This window comes from Labeo rohita, chromosome 2 (assembly GCF_022985175.1).
Source record: "Labeo rohita strain BAU-BD-2019 chromosome 2, IGBB_LRoh.1.0, whole genome shotgun sequence".
In the NCBI taxonomy this organism is placed as follows: domain Eukaryota; kingdom Metazoa; phylum Chordata; class Actinopteri; order Cypriniformes; family Cyprinidae; genus Labeo; species Labeo rohita.
Window position 1 is genome coordinate 27716334 of NC_066870.1, and position 22093 is coordinate 27738426.

The following is a 22093-nucleotide window of genomic DNA, read 5'->3' on the forward strand; positions in this document are numbered from 1 at the left end:
TCTCCCTCCCTCGCTCACTCATTTCATCTCTGCGGTCTGCAGTTGGTGCTGGGTTTCTCTCTGCAGAGTCTCCCTTGCTCCCTCTCTCTCCCCTGAGGGATGTTATGTGCTGCGGTCATTTCTGCGTTTTAAAAACCTAGGGTGGAACGGCGCTTAAGAAATTCATTGATTCTCAAACTGTGCAAAAACTCTTTGTCCTTGAGAAAAAAATGCCTTGAGCTGAGGATTAAGGAAAGGAACAAAGTGTAAATCTGTAGGTTTCATTTCGGAGAGGTGCTACTCTGTGTGTCTGAATACGAGTTTAGAGAGTATTTAAAGGTTTAGTTCACAACTCTGTCATCGTTTATGCACCTTTAAGTGGTTCTAAACCCAGTTTGACTTTTTGTTCTTCCGTGGAACATGGAAGGAGAAATTTTGAATAATTTACCGGCATGCATGCAGTTACAATAAATGGAAGATTTAAAGCTTGCAAAAACAACACACATTAGCATAAAAGTATAATAAACGTAGTCCATACCAACTGTGTCCTATAAAGACTGATAGCTTTCTCAGATAGCACACTTCACGAGTGCACGCTTACATATAATTAGCCGGAGTATAGTAATGCATATTTGGCGTGCTGTCCGGGGAAGGGCTCCGAGCTCGGGAATGGCCCAGAGAACCCCCCTAGGTGTAGTGAGAACTTGGAGTGAGGAGATGGGGTGGTGAAGGGATGCTGATAAACTGTCAAATAGATAGAGGCAAGTCAGCTGTATTTAAATTTGTAGTGTTGATTAGCTTCAGTGAGCTCCCCTTGTGATAATTAGGCTAGGTATCTGACGCACTCCTCCCGAACCTTGTTAATAAAACATCATGTATGTCTGCAAGATGTCTGTTTAAGATCACTTGATCTGGAAAGCATCTGCTGTTTACAAACATCTGAAAGACGTCTTTAAGATGTCAGTTTTACATTTTACATTACGTAATCATAAAAGTTTTAAAGACATCTAATAGACATCTATTTGACGTCTAATAGGAAACGTCCAATAGACTTATTGCAGATAAGCAAACACCCTAATAAATACGCGTTGCAGATGTAAATGCAGATGTCAAATAGACATCTTGGTGATGTAGCACACGTACGTCTGCAAGATGTCTGTTAAAGATCACTTGATCTGGAAAGTATCTGCTGTGTATGAACATCTGACAGACGTCTGTAAGATGTCAGTTTTACATATATTCTAAATCATAAACATCTTAAAGACATCTAATATACGTCTATTTGACATCTGATAGGAAACGTCTAATAGACGCATTGCAGATGAGTAAACACTATAATAAATATGTCTTGCAGATGTAAATGCAGACGTCAAATAGACGTCTCCGTGATGTAGCACACGTACGTCTGCAAAATGTCTTTCACTACCAGAGAGAGCTAGTTGATGTGATCAGATCATTGAGTCAGTATCAATAAAACATTAAAATAAAAGCATTTGTCACCACATATTGAAACATTCATTTTATGAGAATCCCCGCTCGGTAATCCTTCCTCTGCAAGTGTCGACAGTTGGTTTAACCGGCTCATTCGCTTCTTTTTGAGTCCTCAGTAACTCTCTGCAAACTTCGACAGTTGGTTCTTTTTGAGTCGGACATGCTACTTTGGTTGTGCATCCTGCGTCATCATCCCGAAACTAAAGTTTGATTCACTTCGATTTTGTGAACCGGCTCAGAATAAGGAATGAAGAAGGAATGAGAGTCATTCATTCAAATCGAGTCAAGTCAGATTTGTATAGGGCTTTTTGCAAAACATTTAAGGCGAGGGCTATTAATCAGAATCAGACTCTTTCTCTGATAAACTCGCACACATGCGTCAAAACTGACAAGCATCCCTGGTGGAAAAAACAGCATATGCTGGTTCGGTATGTTTGATGCTGGTTTAAGCTGGTCCTTTGCTGGTTTATGTTGGTCCTTTGCTGGTTTATGGTCAAGGACCAGCATAATCCCAGCAAAGGACCAGCTTAAACCAGCATCAAAACATACCTACCAGCATATGCTGTTTTTTTTAACCAGGAATGACATGTATTTCATTGAATTACTTCAATTTCGATGTGTTTCTCACATAAAGCTATCCTATGGCTTCAGAAAAGTTAAAATAGCAGAATGTGGCACTTTTGATCAAACTTTGAAGGTGCATTTTTGTCATTTTGGAACTTGACAGCCTGTTTTGCATCCACTATTATTACATTCATTACATTTACTTTTATTACAGTGCTCAGGACATTCTTTAGAGATTACATTTTGTGTATTGCACGAAAAAAGTCAGTCATACAGCTGGGAACGATGTGAGTAAATGATGACAGAATTTTAATCTTTGGGTGAACTATTCGTTTAACATTTTGTCCCCACGCTGGCATTACGCAGCATTATTCACTGTTCTTAGACTAATCAACACAAAGTGAATTTTCAGAGGCATAATTATCCAGACAGAACGGCGCGTGTGTGTTTGTGTGGGCTGGTGGGTGGCATGCTGCTCTGATTAAGCGTATGCAGATTGCTGGAAGTCTGTGTTTATATGTTTGAGTTTGTGTGTGTGTGTGTAAGAGAGAAAGAGAGAGCTGCATTACACACGTCTATGATGGAAGAGATCTGTGTACATTTGAATATTTAATACGCCGGCAACAGATCCACATCTGTGATCTCTTGTGGCAGTGTTGTACAACCAACTGTCCTTAAAGTGACTGATGCTAAAGTAACATTAAACACCTTTCTGTAACTGTAGTCCCGTATTCCTTTACAGCTTTCCAACAGTGCCACCTAGTGGTACAACAATTTGAAGGTTTGAGCTGAGTGATTGACATTCCCTTGCTTTTGCAAAATAAATAGGATGCTATGAATTAAACATAGACCGGTGGACATGAATTTCCTGTTGTAAATGTCTGCAATGCAGAATTGAAGATTGCAGGTTTAAATCTCGCATTATATTTACATTTATGCAGTGCGTGCATCACTTAGGCTAAATTTGTCTCCGGATGTGTTCCCTGAGAATCAAACTCATGACCTTGGTGTTGCTAGTGTCATTCTCCACCAGCTGAGTTTTAGAAACAGCTGTGGATGCTGTAAATCTGTCTTCCATTTAGCTGTGTAGCTAATCCACGGTCATCAACCTGTGGTGCTGTCCGGATTATCTGTGTTTGTTTTCTCTCTGAGAGGAGAGATTGTGTTAATCTTCTCTGAGACAGAGAAAGAAAGATAGACGAGATCGTTATTGAGCGGGTAATGAAGGACTGTGGGAAAAAGAGAAGGAATTATAGCGAGAAGGAAAAGAATTGGAGAGCTAGGAATGCCAAGGTGGAATTTTGAATCAAACCCGGTTTTTGGATGTGAAGATGTGGGCTTGTAAGGTTTAAGAACGTAAGGAATGACGGGGAGACCGTGGAGGGAGCGCAGAGAAGCAGTACGTTGTTAGAATGTAGTGTGTGAATTGCTTCAAAGGATAATCTGGGCTTAACGTCCCCAAGTCGTATTAAAACACAAGGGAGAGCGAGAGAGAAAGAGAGTGGCTGTGAATCAGGTGTCAGGAAGACAACCTGATTCAAAACTGCCTGTCACCTTTGAATGAATGCAGTTGCGTACATACATTTGCATGCAAAAGACATGCAGAGGACAAATCAGAGGATTTTCAGCACAACATGTGTGTGCATAGAAAGAAAAACAGGGCGCAATCAGAAATTCACAAAGAGAATAGATCCAAATACATACGAACACATCTTGAGCGCAAACCGTGAATTTGTGACTCCATTTGTCAGCATATGTATGGGGGTAAAATGGTATGGAGACTTATTTTGAGCCTTCTGTTCAACAATATTCATTTAGCCTTTTGTCTTTGTTGTTGTTTAATTTACACTTGCGGGAAAGTTTTGTAATTTGGCACACAGATAGAGGACAGTCTCAACATTAACCATAGCAAGTTTGGGGTCTCTTAAACTTAAACTCTCTAGCGCCACCACTAGTCCAAAATTTCACTCATGTTTATGCTAAGAACTTTTGAACCGTAAGGTCTAGAAGGAAAATTATTTCCGCTATTTTTAATAGTTTGAAAAGCCTACTTTTTCGAACTCGTCCTAGACGGTTTGTCTGATTTTCACCAAAATTGGCTCAGATCATCTTTAGACAATGCTGGCAAAAAGTTATGAAATTCAAGCTGATTAGTCAAACCGTTCTCGAATAACGTGCAAATGAATTTGACGTAGAGCACACAAAAATGGATGTGAGCTTATATCTCCGCAACGGTTTGGCATATTAAGACCAAACTTGGTGTGTGTTATAACAATCATGACCTGAGGCTACCTGCTCAATTTTGTGGTCAGGTGATATGAAAAATAAGCTATTTTTGCTTATAACTTCTGAATATTTAGGTCATTGTCGTTGACCATTTAGAATTTTGTTGTAAAGTACTGTATTTTACAAATGCATTGGCGTATTGTTATGAAACTTGGTATGTGTCTTTGGCACTGAAAAAGTTTCACCTTGTGGTCAAAAGTTATAATGAAATTTCTAAAAATGCTAATAACTTTTGTTTAAATAAAGGAAAGGAAAGGACGTGATGTGCGGCCAAGTATGGTGACCCACAAATTCCAAGTATGGTGACCCATACTTGGAATTTGTGCTCTGCATTTAACGCATCCAAGTGCACACACACAGCAGTGAGTAGTAAACAAACATGCACACACACACACACACACACACTGGAGCAGTGGGCAGCCATATTGCTATTGCTGTGGCGCCCGGGGAGCAGTTGGGGGATCAGTGCCTTGCTCAGGGGACTCACCTCAGTCGTGGTATTGAGAGAGCGCTGGTTATTCACTCCCACCACCTTCAATCCCTGCCGGACCTGGGACTCAAACCCACAACCTTTCAGTTACAAGCCCGACTCCCTAACCATTAGCCTATTGTTATGAGATCTTGATAGATTCCTTGGATCATGCCAAGAACATCGATACCAATTATGTCGTAATTGTCTGAAATTCCTGTCCACTATTTTGAGTTATGATGAAATCTTTTTGGAATTTGCTGGAAAGATGCCTAAGGCCCCAATCAGACAGAACGCGTTTTTGCAGCAAGAGGCGCCTTTTTTCGTTTTCTATGGGCAGTGAGTGTTACGCGCGCTGTTTATGCGCCCCGGGTGCCTCGCGTTTTAACCGCCTGCTGCGCCTCGCGTTTTTGCCAGAGTGCTCTGAGTGCCTAAAGTTGAAAAAAAGCAACTCTGAGCAGAAAAGCGCCCGACGTCATCGCGGTTTTACCATTATCCAATCGAATGAATGGAGAGGCGGGCCTTCTGTTGTGGTGACGAAAGTTTTACCGTTGCTTAAAAAGTCCGGAGATTGCAGTGATGGAGGAGAAACTTTTGGTGTCTATCGCGGGTTACCTGGAGCTGTATGTTTTAAGCTTTTTGCTGATATGACAGTTTACTTAACAGCTAAAAACCAAAGATTTTAGAGCGCTCGCGCTATAATCCTTTGATTAGATTGACAGGACGGCTGATTTGATGGTTGTCTAGCAACATTAAAAAACCGCAACGCACTGCTCTTTTTTTAAAAGTCACCAGAAAAAGGCAGTGCGGTGCGCCTCGCGTTTTCAGAACTAAAAAACGCGTTTGGTGTGATCGGGGCCTAAATGTATCTCAGGCTGTATCTCTGCAAAGCTTTTACATATTGACACCAAACTTTGTATGTGCAATTACTCTGTAAAAAGTTTTTACCTGTTTCAACTTAAAAACTTAAGTTTAGCAGCTGCCTTAAAATTTTAAGTTAAACCAACAAACTTCTTTTATTGTAGTGAGTTAAAATGACTTGTACTTTTAAGTTGATTTAACTTAAAATTTTAAGGCAGCTGCTGAACTTAAGTTTTTAAGTTGAAACTGGTGAAAATTTTTACAGTGTATCACGTCACACTGACTACGCCACATCAATTTGGTAACAGTGCCACCTATTGGTTAAGAGTAATAAACCAATTATTAACCATTAAGTATGACATTTGCCTTTTGTAATCAAACTCGTCTCAAAATATTATTTGGGTCATGCCAGCAACATAGATACCAAATTTGCCATATCGTTTCTGTGCACCAAAAAACCAAGGGGAAAATGTATCACGGTTTCCACAAAAATATTAAGCAGCACAACTGTTCTCAGTTTTGATAATAGAAATGTTTCTTAAGTACCAAATCAGCATATTAGAATGATTTCGAAGGATCATGTGAAACTCAAGACTGAGTAATGGCTGCTTGAAAATCAGCTTTGCCATCACAGGAATACATTTTCTTTTTAAAATAAAATAAGTTGCAATTTTTCACAATATTAAAAGATATTTATAGACGATAAATAAACAAACATCTTACCGACCAAACTTTTTAATGGTAGCGTACATATTTTCCTCAGTCTCATTTTAGATCTCTCCAAAGATCAGATGCTTGGAAAGTTAAATGATCTGCCATATGGCATTATGCAATATAGCATATTTTAGTATAGCCGAATAGTGGACGATATAAAGAGCTTAATTAATTTCCCATAATTGCTGTTTCACTGGAGAGCCATTAAAAAGAAAGACTGGAAAGTGAATTTGGAAAGAGAGGAGGAGGAATCTCCTGATTCCAGCCTTAACTAAACTTTGGATAAAAACATCTTATAGTTATCACCTAGCTAGACCAGCATGAACCTAGAATAAACCATCCTGTGAATTCAACTCAGGCTGGTCTTTATTATAAACAAGCGTGTGAGAGAGATGAGTGTGTATTCTAGATGTCAGCATCAGACCGCCGCTCACTAGGAGGGGCGTAGAGCGTGTGATGGAGTGATGAGAGAGGGAGGGAGGGGAGACTGAGTGATTGAGTATGTGAGAGAGGAAGGGATGGGGTGATGAGTGTGTGCTCACAGTGTAAGTGACATCTCTCCTCCTCAGACAGATTGTCTCTCTCTGCCTCTAATGGGATCCTGTTAGGAACCTTTTCTCTCCATTTATCCCTCCTCTTCTCTCTTGGCTTGACTTTCTGTCCCCTTTTTTGGTCTCTTTCTCTCTTTCTCACCTTCATTTCTGTTCTTTTTGTGTTTCTGTCATGTTTATGTTTCAGTTGTCCTTCAACTGTCCCCTACCCACTGAGTCATTTTAAATCTTTAATCTTTCTTTCTTGTTGCACGGTATAGAATAATAGCAGTAATGGTCTATGTGAGGTCTGTCGTTTAAAAGATTGGGGTGAAACACTGAACTTATTTTGATACACTACGAGTGAAAAGTTTTTGAACAGTATGCTTTTTAATGTTTTTTAAAGAAGTTCCTTCTGTTTACCAAGCCTGCATTTATTTGATCCAAAGTATAGCAAGAACAGTAAAAATTTTGAAATATTTTTCTATTTAAAGTGTTTTTTTTATATTTGAATCAATTTTAAAATGTAATTTATTCCTGTGATCAAAGCTACATTTTCAGTATCATTACTCCAGTGTTCAGTGTCACATGATCCTTCAGAAATCCTTCTAATATGCTGATTTGCTGTTAAAGAAAAACATTTTTATCAATATTTAAAACAGCTGAGGATATATTTTTTGAGAATCCTTTGATAAATAGAAAGATCCAAAGATCAGCATTTTTCTAAAATAAAAAGCTTTTGTAACATTATACACCATACCATTCTTGTTTTATTTTTTTTATATAAATGAATACTTTTATTTAGCAAGGGTGCTTTAAATTGATCAAATAGTGATGATAAAGACATTTATAATGTTACAAAAGATTCCTATTTCAGGTAACATAATAACAATAATAAATGTTTTTTAAGCAGCAAATCAGAATAACAGAATGATTTCTAAAGGGTCTGAAGGAGAAATGATGCTAAAAATTCAGCTTTGAAATCACAGGAATAAATTATGTTTTAAAAAAATATTCAAATAGAAAATAGTTATTTTAAATAGTAAAAATAATTCAAAATTGTACTGTTGTATTTTATTTTGGATCAAATAAATGCAGGCTTGGTGAGCATTAGAGACATCTTTAAAAGAACATTAAAAATCTTACAGTTTGAAAACTTTTGACTGGTAGAGTATATTTTTACCATTTAAAATAACTGTTTTCTATTTTTAATTTTTTTTTTCATGTGATGGCAAAGCTGAATTTTGCTATTTTGACATGAGCAGAAATCATTTTAATATACTAATAATTTTTTTGAATAGAATTTTTTGCAGAATATTTTGCTTTCACTGTCACTTTAGATCAATTTCATACATATCTGATAAATAAAAGCATTAATTTAAAAGTAAAAAAAATGTTGCTGACCCCTAAACCTATACAGTTGCAATGCGACAGTTGTATCCTTCCAACTTCATGGCAATAGTTTGGGGAAGACCTTTTCTGTTCCAGAATGACAATGTCATTGTGCACAAAGTGCATAAAGAATGATTTCCCGCATCTGGTGTGGGTGAACCTGACTGACACTGCATAAAGCCAAGACCTAAAGCCAACTGAACACCTTTGAGATGAATTGAAACGCAGACGGTGTGCCAGTTCTCATAGCCCAACATCAGTGCCTGACCTCACTGACAATAGGAGCAAATCCCTGCAGCCATGTTACATCTAGTAAAAAGCCTTCACAGAAGCTGTTCTTGCAAAAAAAGTGAAGGCTTAAAGGGATAGTTCACCGAAAAATTAAAATTCAGTCATTAATTACTCACCCTCATGTCATTCCAAACCAGTACGATCTTCGTTCATCTTCAGAACACAAATTAAGATATTTTTGATTAAATCCAAGAGCGTTCTGACCCTGCATAGACAGCAACACAACTGACACGTTCAATGCCCAGAAAGGTAGTAAGGACATTGTTAAAATAGTCCATGTGACATCAGTAGTTCAACTGTAATGTTGTGAAGCTGTGAGAATAGTTTTTGTGCACAAAGAAAAGAAAAATAACAACTTATGACTTAGTGCTAGTTCTTTGTGTACTTCAGTGACCGTTCAGGTGAGTTAATTATAACCTCTATTGATGACTTCTTGAAGTCTCTTGACCATAAGTCAAGATCATTACTTGTAGATATAAGTCCCAGGCCGAGATACCAGGTAATGAACCCTAAACCATGTTTATGAGAGTCCTTAAGATGAAGAGCCAAACTCTTGTGTGATAAAAAATGGCAGAGATTTGTAGTGACCACAGTGACCTGATGTCCTCCAGTCAGCGCAGTTTAATTCAGCTCATTTCAAACTGTCCTTCAGCCTGTCACAGGAAACCGAGGCCAAACACATTGTGTACCCCACTGACTCCTTCCAACCTCAGCTAGGGTGCATTAGGGAGAGAGTAGCCAAGTGTGTATGAACATGTGTGCGTGTGTGTGTGTGTGTAGATAAATGGAGGATAACAAAAGTGACCGTCATATAATGAGCCAGTCATTTCTGACTTCCTTGAGCCCCAATCCAGCTACTCTTGCCAAAACCAGCCTATTACCCATTCCTGGTGTGCCAGCTTCACACACAGCATTCCCAGTGCCAGATCCAGTTTCAGATCCCATGACTCGTCACTATACAATAAATGCTGGGCCCTGATCCTGCTAATATCATGGCCAACCTCATCAGAGAACGTGATTGCATTTCAAGAGACTCTGATAATCAAAAGACCCAGTAATTAAAGTCTGTCAAATTATGCTATTCTTGGAATACCGTACAGTGGCTTGCAGTTCATTGTTGGCAGGACTGGAGTGTGACGTTGACATGCCCTGGGCATGGATTATTGCTGAAAGCAAGTCGACTGAACTAGCTTTTGGTGTAGACAGCTTCATTGATTATAGTCAGAGCGATCTACTTTTATTTACTGCTCACTTTAAGTTTAAACTGGATGTCAAAGGTCCATCTGCACTACATTTTTCACTCACGTAGCAAGCTGGCTTATTTACTATTCCATCAGTTTCTACCCACCGTATTTTTACAGCCTTTTCAGGTCATGCAATTGCTATCGTAGGAGCGTATATTACAAACACAAGCAACAACATCACCGAAGGCATAGAAATATGATTAGGTATTATCGTAGCAGATGGGTTTCTTTCTTCCTTCGCTCCTGTCATTAAGTTCAGTTCTGTCGCACTTTTGCATCTTATAGAAAGTAAATTGATTTTCTTTTCTTATTTTCTTGTACATAGATTCTGTTGCCTGTGGTTTTACAGTTGATTTTGTTTATTTTGAATAAGGAACTTTGAAACTTGCTGACATTTTCCCTCACATCATTACTGATAGTTATTAATATCAGTAATATATAAATCAAATATATTTATTGTAACAACTAGTGTTGTGTATAATTAATATAACATATTAATAAAAATATAATTATAAAATAATTATATTAATTAAGTATAAATTCATATAAAATAATATAAATATAATATTTATATATTATATATGATTTTTCTAAAAAAATACAGTCCTGTTTCCTATTGTTATTTTGGTGTTAATTACATACTATTGTTAAAAGTAATAATATTTTGAATGTTGTTATTTTTATATTTTTAATTTTTATTTTAATTTTTGTTTTAGTAATTGTTGTGCTTTTTTCATATTTATTAGTTTAAGACATTTTATTTATCTTTATTTTTACTTTTAAATATAATATAGTATAAATAATATGTGTGTGTGTAAAAATAGATATTAATATATATATATATATATATATATATATATATATATATATATATATATATATATATAATTTTTATTATAATAATTGTTGTTATAAATATATAAATAATATATTATGTAATATAATTATATAATGTGATATAAATATAATGTAGTATAAATAAAAAAAATATATATATATATATATTTTTAACCCCAGCAATTATTGTTATATATTTACAATATATATATATATATATATATATATATATATATATATATATATATACATATATACATATATATATATATATATATATATATATATATATATATATATATATATATATATATAACAATAACAATTCTAATAAATAAAATCTAATAAAATAAAATAAATCTAATCAAATATATTTATATATTATATATTATTTTTATTATATATATATTGTATGCTATTGTTAAAATTATTAATATTTATAGTTTTTTTAAATATATTTTTAGTTTTATTTTTGGTTTTAGTAATTGTGCTTTTTTATATATTTATTAGTTTTTTTATTTATCTTTATTTTTATTTCAGTCTATTTTTAAATATTTAATCCTATATTTTTTCAATTAATCAAAACAACAATTTTAATAGTGTTAGTTATATTTAGCAGTAACAACACTGCTGTTTCTATAGTTCATTAGGGCCCCCTGCTGGTTTGAGCGAATGTCCAGTACAGACCATTTTTAATGATCTGTCAGTGATTAGTTAATGTGCGGTATGTGAACTGTGATATGTTGTGAGTGTAATATGCTGTAAGCTGTGGTGCTCATGTGGGCGCTAAGAGCATTTCCGTCTTGTCATTGTCAATGTTTTATACGGTTGTTTTTTGTTTGGTCTACAGGCGGTGGACTATGAGAGCCGTAGCTCTTACTCTTTTTCAGTGGAGGTACTGAACCCCATCGTGGACCCTCGGTTCCTTCGGCGTGGGCCCTTTAAAGATCGAGCTTCGATCAGAGTGGCTGTTCTGGATGCAGATGAACCCCCTCGATTCTCACGAGCACGTTACCGAATGGATGTGTCTGAGAACTGCCCACCGGCGTGCACAGTGGGACGGGTCAGTGCCGTGGACCCAGATACAGGGCTCACGAACAACATCAGGTACAGACTACATTCTTTCAATACACTGACTGTGTAGTCGAAAGTATTTTTTAGTTATTTTAAGTTCTGAATAAAATGACTTCACGCACCATACTGGATAAAAAATTCGCTCATGGACTCTTCGTGTTTCCAGGGATCTCAGTTTTAATGGTTTTAATGTTTCTATAGTTTTTATTATCATTGTTCCGGTATAGTTTTTTTTTTTAAACATCTAAAAACTAAACTAAACTAAATTAAAACAAGTTAAAATAAAATAAAATGAGAAATGTTTCTTTGGCAACTAGCAGAACTAATACTTTTAATTACTTTCATATGTTTAGTTACTTTTTTATTTTTTTGTTTTTGTTTTAAATATTTATTTCGGTTTTAGTTATTTTAGCAAATCAAGTCAAACTAAATTAAAATGAGAAATGTTTTTTTGGCAACTAGTGGAAATAATGCTTTTTAAAAATATTTTATTTTAATTGCTTTTTTCATATTTCTGGGGTTCTCAGAAGCAGAAGTCATCATAATTTGGTAAATGTCTATAGCGCAGTGTTATTTTAGTATCACTGATATACTATATATCAGTAGGTTTTTCTTTATATTTTTATATTTTATATATTTTTAATATTTAAATTTGGTTTTTATATTGTATTTTTCATTTTAATTTTTCAATGTTTTGGTTATTTTGTTGAGTATTTTCATCATTTTTATTTATTAATTTATTTTACGTTTTGTTTTACACGTCCATATAGTTTTTGTTCATCATTGTTTCAGTTTTATATTAAGTTGTATATTTTTATATTTTATTTTTATATTTTTTAATATTTTACTTATATAGTTTTTATATTATATTTTCCATTTTCATTTTAATTTTAGTCAATATTTATGTAATTTTGTTGTGTATTTTAATTTAAGTTATTTTAGCACATCAAGTTAAACTAAATAAAAATTAGAAATGTTTTCTTGGCAACTAGTGGAAATAATGCTTTTTTAATATCTAGTTTTAGTTAGTTTATTTTATTTCAAGAAACATTTTTTATAGTTTTAGTTTTTATGGCATCTTCATGACTTTACAAAAAATGACAAAATATCAAGAGATCGATCACGATCAGAAGAGAGAAAGATGTCAAATTAGCCGTCATTAGAAACACACACAGCAGCAATAACTGTAACTAAACAAGGCTAATGTAGTAAAACACAAAGTATAATGTCATAAATATACATTACGTTTTGCAAAAATGTAAATATAATGGAAGGTTGTTAACAGTGGACACACATGCTTCTTTAGAAATTGGCTCTAGTGAGGAATTTAGAAAGGCAACTTAATTTTGCTGCCTGTTGTTTGGAACAGCCTTCGCATCAGGAACGTGCCTGGGATGCTTAAATGGGCCGTCTGGGTAGGCAGCTTATTAGGCTTTGGAACAGAGCCCTAATGTCATTAATTAATTATGGCTGTATGCTTTTCTGTGTCCTATGTTAAAACACATCAAAACAGACTCACAGAGATCAGGGTATTCATGTTACAAGAAGCTTTTGCTTGTTTCCACATGGAAAAGCCAAATGATCAATATTCATCCCAGTGAACTACAGTTATTTCAACAGTGCCTAGTTAGGGATCTGAGGATTCTCACTTTGCCAATCACGGCTCTTTTGTTTACCGCCGCTGGGCTTAAAGCAGCTCCTGAATGACAGATTTTCTGATGAGCCGGGGCTTTATGCATCTGCTCACCTCTTGTGTATGCGACACGTTTCTCCCTCTCCATTTGTCTTTTTTTATCTTCTGTCTCCCTCAGGTTCTCCATCGATCCTCAGTCTGACCCAGAAGCTCTGTTCCGCATCACTCCAGATACCGGGCTCATCACTACGGTGACCGAGCTGGACCGCGAACACGAGCAGTGGCACAATATCACCATCATTGCCACACAGAGAGGTACACACACACAGTCACAGCGTTAGGGAAGTAGTGAGCCACATTACAGGCTACATATAAAAGCAGGTAATTATTATAAATGGATAAATATCCACATATAGATGTCCAGTTATATAATTTAATCAGAGCTTAGAGGTTTCTGAATCATTGAGTGAGTAAATCTTGATTAGGGCGACAGCATTACACTTGAACATAGTTTAAAAATAGAATAGAAATAGAATATAGCTATTGTAGTTTTTTTTTTTATTATTATTTCTATGTAGAAGTAATTTTCTATAATTTCAGTTTGTTTCAGTTAGTTCATAATTTTCATTTGAAAGGTTTTCATCTAATTTATTATTTTATTTTATTTTATTTTATTTTATTTAACAAAATACCAGATGTGAGTTTGTGGATCATTTCTTTTTGAACAGATTTATTTGGATAGTTCATAAAAAATAAACCATTTTAAAAAGAAAAAAAAATCACCGAAAATTGTATTTTTTTTTTTTTTTACATTTTTATATATTTCTATATAGCTTTAATTTTCTTTCATTTTAGTAGGTTTCTGTTAATTGTCAAGGCAACATTCATAATTTTCATTTGAAAGTTTTTAATCTAATTTCATTTTGTATTATTTAACAAAATTGCATAGTTTTATTTAACTCTTTCATTTAATTCTTAATTCTAAATTTAATTCTAGTCGTTTGGATAGGCCGTGGAAATTAACAATTTTAAAAGGAAACAAATCAATGAATTACATCTTTGTGTGGAAATCACTGCCTCTTTTTATAGAGAAATATTTAGTTATATTCAAGTATTTTTTTAAAAGTATGTATAAGTTTAAATCACTGAAATGATTTTTCACATTTTTTATTGCTATGTAGATTTAATTTTCTTTAATTTTAGTCAGTTTCATTTAGTTGCCAAGGCAACATTCATCATTTTCATTTGAAAGTTTTTATGTATTATTTTATTTTATTTAAGAGAATTGCATAGTTTTAGTTGACACTAACATCACTGCTGCCCACAGACATGAGTCAGTGAATCATTTCTTTTTTTAAAGGTTTGTCATGAATCAGTGAATCATTTCTTTTTAAACTGTTTTTTAGATTCTTGGAAATGAACCTTTTTAAAAAGAAACAAATTACATAATTTTTGTAATTCTGAATTTTTTTATTTATTTTTTTTTACCTTTTTAAATTTCTATTTAGCTATAATGTTTCATATTATAATAACATTAAATATTTTTATGTTTAAGTTTAAATCACTAAAAGTATTTTAATATTTTTATATATTTTTATGTAGCTTTCATTTTCTTTCGTTTTATTTTGTTCCAGTTAGTTGCCAAGGCTAACTATTTTATTTTACAAAATTGTATAGTTTTAGTTAACACTAACAACACTGCTGCACACAGACATGAATCAGTAAATCATTTATTTTTGAACAGGTTTGTTTGGATATTTCATGGAAATGAACGATTTTGAAAAGAAACAATTTTTACATTTTTAATCTTCTTTCATTTTAGTTTGTTTTAGTTAGTTGCCAAGGCAACATTCAGAATTTTCATTTGAAAGTTTTTCATCTAATTTTATTTATTTTATTTTATTTTATTTAACATTATTATTAACATATTTTATTTTATTTATTTTAATTTATTTTATTTTTATTTAATTTATTTTTTTAAAGTTCATTTGGATAGTTAATAAAAATAAACCTTTTTAAAAAAACAAAAAAACAAAAATCATGTCTTTGTGTGGAAGTCACTGCCTCTTTTTATAAAGAAATATTTAGTTATATCCAAGTATTTTTTTTTTTTAAGTCTGTTTAAGTTTAAATCACTAAAATGACTCAGACTTTCCAACGTTGCTGTATTTAAGAGAGAAAACAGTTCAGGAGGGCCCATTAGATTAATGCTTCAGTTTGCTGGGCCGTAAAGCTGTGTGCACAATATAATGTGACATTAAAAACAGTGATTTGTCACGCTACACCACTGCATGTTTCAAAAGTAGCTTGTTACTGGAAAAGCTGCACTATTTTGAAAACAGCCGAGCTGCTGTCACTACTGGAAAATGTTAGCATTGCTTTTTATAGTTCATAACTCCCCCGAGGTTCACAAACATGGGCATTGGCTAAAGATAGCGTGCTGATCATTAAGTCAAGAACGCTTAATACTAGTAGAAAATGTCCATGCCACCATGTCTACTAGTGAAAATAGTGACGTTAACAAGTTTAAATCCGGCTTGCGACATTCCTGATCACACCCTTTACATCATGTTTTGTTCTACTGCAATATTTATGATTTATTTATTATGCATACATGGATCAAATGCTTTAAACATACATTGAATTTGTACTGCTCAGGGTGATGGCATGTTAGTAGAGGATCTATGGTGCTACAGCGTTACAGTATGGAAAGTAGGACTAAGCAGCTTCAGGGAGGCCTGATGGCTATTGTAGGCGAAGCCTCTTCCCAGTAATGTGAAGCAGTGGGCACTAATCCACAACATCATGTCACAGCTCTATGTGTGTGTGTGGATCCCGTCCAAGACATTTGTGTGAAAGCAGTCCAAACCACAGGCAAGTGTGTGGGACCGAATTATAACGAGAGAGACAGAATGCTTCAATTTCTCTTTAGGCTCACACCAATCCATTAAGTTTGTTTTCCGGTGCAACCTAAACTGTACCAATATGCCAACTGAACTCTACTCTGAATTAAAAGCTGCAGAAAGCTGTTTGTTTGTCATGACAACTCATTCGTCTGCAATATGAAGAGGGAAGAATGCAAAACACTCCTTTACACATCCTAGTGAGGTGCCATGCTACTGTCTAGTATCTACCTAACATTCTAACCATTTGCCCAACCTTGGGCAACTACTCAAAAAATGGACAATGTACAACCTACTCTATCCACCTTATTCTTCAACACGAAAATAAGCCTATGGGCGAGACTTCCAGTTCATTAGCTGCTATAGGGAAATAACGAGAAGAATAATGACGCGCAGTACACGTTAAAACTGTTTGCACTACAAACCAGTGTCTTCGTAATTAAAGATAATACATTAACATAATCTGGTAAGACACATCGATTACAGTATCAAGCAGTAAAACAAGCTGTTTTGTACAGCTAAAAATAGCTGGACGCCGATGAGACCGGAAGCCACTCCCATAAAATTTACAAATGGCCGTGCCCGCTCTTAGGGGAAAGATAAGGTGGATACAAAAATAGCTAAGCTAAGCTGAAAGCTACCATTAAGAAGAAGTAGCTAGCTAGTTACACTAAAATCCATATTGAAAATGTAAAGTAGTTTGCTATATTGAAGCTACTTAAAATTATTTCATGTGTGATATATTAAAACAAATGCTTAGTAATTGTTGTACCAACACTACGGTCCAAAAGTTTAGGGTCAGTTTTTTTTTTTTTTTTTTAAATTAAAACTGCAGTCTGTAACTTTTTTTGTGTTTACAATTTACAAAATGAATATAATAAGCAAGTACATCATGACAAGTACATCTTACAGTTGTTTATTAACCGCTAGAGCACCAAACGTTGTGGACTGCAGCTTTAATACTTTTATTTAGCAAGGACACAATTAATTAATCAAAGTGGCGGTAAATGCATTTTTAATGTTACAAAAGATTTCTACTCCAAATAGTTCTATGGTTCTTTTGAACTTTGTTTATCAAAGAATCCTGAAAAAAAAAAAAAAATCACAGTTTCACAAAAATATTAAGCAGCTTAAAGGAATAGTTCACCCAAAAATGAATATTTGCTGCAAAAGTATTCACCCTCAAGCCATCCAAAATGTGTTGAAGCCCATTTCTGCCACTGCATAAAAAATTAAAAAGGAATTGTGACTTATCTCACAATTCTGAGTTTTTTCTTGCAATTGCGAGTTTACATCTTGCAGTTCTGACTTTTTTCTCAGAATTGTGAGATATAAACTAGCAATTGCAAGTTATAAAGTCAGAATTGCCAGATATAAACTCATAGTTGCGAGTTATAAAGTCATAAAGTTATAAAGTTTTGAGTAATGTAAGATCCATGTAAGATTTCAACTTTTTTCTCAGAATTGCGAGTTTATATCTCACAATTCTGAGAAAAAAAGTTATCTCTCGTTAAGTCAGAATTTTGAGATATAATCTCACAATTGTGACTTTTTTCTTGCAATTACGAGTTTATATCTCACAATTCTGAGAAAAAAAGCCAGAATTGCGAGAAAAAAAAATTAGAATTGTGAGGTAAAAAGTCGCAATTACCTTTGTTAATTTTTAAATCAAGTGGCTTCTATAAAAATGTAGATGTAAAACACAAAAGAAGATTCTTTTGACGAATGTATGGAACCCATTTACTTTTTCCATACAATGGAAGTCAATGTTGGTTAGCAACATTGTTTAAAATATCTTCTTTGTTCAGCAAAAGAAAGGAACTCCTACAGGTTTGGAACAACTAGTAAGTAAATGATGACTTTTGGGTGAACTATCTCTTTAAGTGGATTACTGTAAATCTTGAACAAAGACAAAGTTCTTGCAATTTGTCAAAATCATTTTTGGACCTTCTTGCATTTGGCCACATGTAATTTACGTAAAAAATATACATTTTAAATTATTAATTATAAATGAGGTAACATTAATTACAAAATGATGCTAAAATTAAATGTTTGGGTGAACTATCTGATAACCTGAAATAATTTTAATTAAACAAGAGTTCGCATTATGATATTCTGTTATGATTTAGCATTTTCTACAAAATAATGCATGTGATACCGCTACTTTTTACAATAGCCCTCACATCAGGTAGTGCACCAATGTCTTAAAATACTGCCTCGTAGGCAGCTCTCTAGGTTTTGTTAAAGAGCATGAGTGTGTAAAAAATGTTGCCATTCAGGATATGATTTCTCATATGCAAGTGTGTGATAAACTTTACAAGAGGACAGTTTACCTTCAGTGGCCGAGACTCGAGGCAAGCACGCCTCAAGAAATGTCTCAAGCTGCGTTGTGTGTGTGTATTTTTGGTGACTTCCTTTTTCTGCTCTCTCAATTACCTCAGATAACCCCAGCCAGGTGTCCAGGGTGGTGGTTGCGGTAGAAACGTTGGACTTAAATGACAACGCACCAGAGTTGGACAGGCAATACAACACGGCTATGTGTGACTCAGCCTCCACCGGACAGGTGAGAGTACAAGCCACATGTTATTATGGGCGCAAAGAAGGTCATTCTTGTCTCCATTGACTAGTTCATTTGTTACGCTACACGAAATGTAAAAGCACAGGAAGTGCTCTAATGAGAGTCCTTTTGTTAAGCTCTGCAATTAGGTAATTGTCACAGATGAATTACGGGTGATTAATTACCTTTTCGCACAACTTCAGCTCTTTAGACTCACTGACTCATGCTCTTTGTGTTCATATGGATTTGGTGGTGCATAGTTTTTTTTTTCTCAGTCATTTTTTGTGCACATCTGTGAATATGTCCATTTATACAGCCTGCACACTGATTGATTAGTTCTGCCGCTACCCTGCAGCTGAATCACTGCTGTTCTCATTTACAGGATGCTTCACGCGTACTCATCTCCTCTATAGATATACATTATAATCTGCTCATCTTTTGGTCTGTTGGCTTTCATCCATTTTGCCTCTCATTCCAGTTCTCTCATTCGTTTCAAGTGCCTGTCTTTCTGTAGTGTTTTTTTTTCTTGTCTGACTCATGTCTTTTCTTTAACTCTTAATTGGATGGCATGCAGCTGTTAAGCTGTCATAGCTTGTGTCCTTTCTCCTGTCTTCATCATTCTGCTCTCTTTACAGCTTGTGGTCAAATAAAAGCTTTTTGTGATTTCGCCAATTAGAATAAGTAGTTCTTGGATCAACTTTATTATTAACCTTGTTGGTCCTGGAACAACATTGGAAGAACTTACATGCACTTAAGTTTGGTATCAGTCTGATTTGTCTGTCCATATTGAATGAAGGATGTGGCTTCACACAATTAAACAAACAAGTGCAGTCAGTCAGAACAGTTTGCAAACTCTCTTTCGCTCAAGAACGCATAGCTTGTACAGTGCCTATAGAAAATCATTATACCCTGTGAAAACCTTTACCTTTTGTCATATTACACCCTGGAAAATAAGATAAATTAAGTCTAACTTTTATGAGCTGCTACAAATTATAACCCTCATCATTAAAGTAAAAATATAATTAAAAAAAAAAATTATTACAAATTAATCAGTGAAATGCCTGGTTTGCTAAAGTGATCAGAGTATACCATTATAAACTTGGTCAGGTGCAAGCAATCAGCTTCCAGAATAAACACCTGGCTAATTGCCCCACCTGACATCTGTAGAAGTGGTGTTGATTACTTCAGAATAAAACGAGCTGTTTCTTGAAGACTCCACTGTTAGTAGTGCATGGTACGGCAAAGAATTCACTAAGGTTGGGAAAGTGCTTTAAAAAAACCTCTGGGATAAAGTTGTAGAAAGACACAATGAAATTTTTAATTTGAAATTTTAAAGGCTTTAGCTCTCAAAGTGCTGTTCAGAGCATCATTTAGAAGTGGAAGGCGTATGGTTCCACCAGCACATTACCTAGATCAGGCCGTCCGTCCAAAGTTGATGACAGAGCCAGGAGGACATTGACAAGAGAAGAAGCTACCAGGAGGCCAAAGGCAACTTTGAAGGACTAACAAGGCTTTATGGCTGGGTCTCGTCAGTCTGTGCATGTGACAACTATCTCCCCAGTTTCACGCAAAATGAAAGACGCCTTTTCTAAAAAGTGTCACACTCAGTCTTGTTTTCGCTATGCGAAATATAAGAAACGCACTCGGAAGAGTCTGGCAAAAGATGCTATGGTCTGATGAGAAACACAGCACACCACCCAAAAAACACCATACCTACTGTGAAACATTATGTCGTGGGGATGTTTCTCTTCAGCTGGTACTGGGCGATTGGTGAGGATTGAAGGGAAAATGGATGCTGCCAAACACATCCAAATTCTTGAGGTAAACCTGCATCCCTCTGCTAGACAGCTGAAGATGGGCAGGTCATTCACTTTCCAACACGACAATGACCCTAAACATACTGGCGAAACAACAACGAAATGGCTTAAGGATAAGAAGGTGAATGTCCTTGAGTGGCCAAGTCAGAACGCTGACTTAAAGCAAATGGAAAAACTGGATATCCTTTGCCGCTCACCACAGAATTTGACTGAACTTGAGCAATTCTGCAAGGACAAATAGGCAAATATTAGTACAGACAAATCCAAAAAGACTGATGGCTGTAATTAAAGCAAAATGTGGCTTTACGAAGTATTAAATCAAGGGACTGATGACTTTTCCAACCTGTTGTTGTAGCTTTTTTTTGTTTTCTTTCATTGGTTTGATGTTGTAAGACCAAAATTGTAAATAAAGCTGGAAAAGTTATTTGGAATGGGGTTTGATTTCAGGCTGTAGGACAAATAAAATGACTATTTCAAAGGGGTATGATCATTTTCTATAGGCACTGTATTAAATTTAAATTTTTAAATAACCGTTTTCTTTTTTACTTTCAAAATGTATTTATTCCTGTGATGGCTGTTTTCTAGCAGCCATTACTCCAGTCTTCAGTGTCACGTGATTCCCCTGATAGCACACATACATCACGGAGACGTCTATTTGACATCTGCTTTTACATCTGGAAGACGTATTTTTTGGAGTGTTTGCTCATCTGCAATATTTCTATAGGACATTTCCTATCAGATGTCAAACAGACATCTATTAGATGTTTTTAAGATGCTTATGATTTAGAATGTATGTAAAACTGACATCTTACAGACGTCTGTCAGATGTTTGTACACAGCAGATGCTTTCCAGACCAAGTGATCTTTAATGGACATCTTGCAGACGTACATGTGCTATCTGGGTCTTCAGAAATCATTGTAATATCCCTTATAGCACACATACATCACAGAGACGTCTATTTGATGTCTGCATTTACATCTGGAAGACATTTTTTAGAGCGTTTGCTCATCTACAATACGTACATAGGACGTTACCTATCAGATGTCAAATAGATGTCTATTAGATGTTTTTAAGATGTTTATGATTTAAAATGTATGTAAAACTGACATCTTACAGACGTCTGTCAGATGTTTTTACATGGCAGATGCTTTCCAGATCAAGTGATCTTTAACAGACATCTTGCAGATGTGTGATATCTGGGTTGATTTGTGCATCAAGAAACATTTCTTATTATCAATTTTGAAAAAAGTTGTGCTCCTTTTTAAGTTTTTTTTTTTTATTTTATTTAGGATTCCTTGATGAATACAAAGTTCAAAACAACATTTATTTGACATAGAAATATTTTGTAAAATTATAAACCATTTTAATGTCACTTTTGTCAGTTTAATGCATCCTTGCTGAATAAAAGCAGTTTCTTTGAACGAGTGTATATTTCAGTGTGAGTGGGACA

At 34.8% G+C, this 22093-nt stretch overlaps 1 protein-coding gene across 2 annotated transcripts in view; it reads left to right on the forward strand.

Moving 5' to 3' along the window:
* The window catches only part of LOC127181428 (cadherin-2), a 186737-nt gene that overhangs the window by 153036 nt on the left and 11608 nt on the right, over positions 1-22093 (forward strand). For both annotated transcript variants that reach the window (XM_051136180.1, XM_051136189.1), the window contains exons 7-9: positions 11509-11765; positions 13544-13680; positions 18710-18831. In XM_051136180.1, the coding sequence (XP_050992137.1) occupies positions 11509-11765; positions 13544-13680; positions 18710-18831 (516 nt within the window). The remainder of the gene's footprint in view (positions 1-11508; positions 11766-13543; positions 13681-18709; positions 18832-22093) is intronic.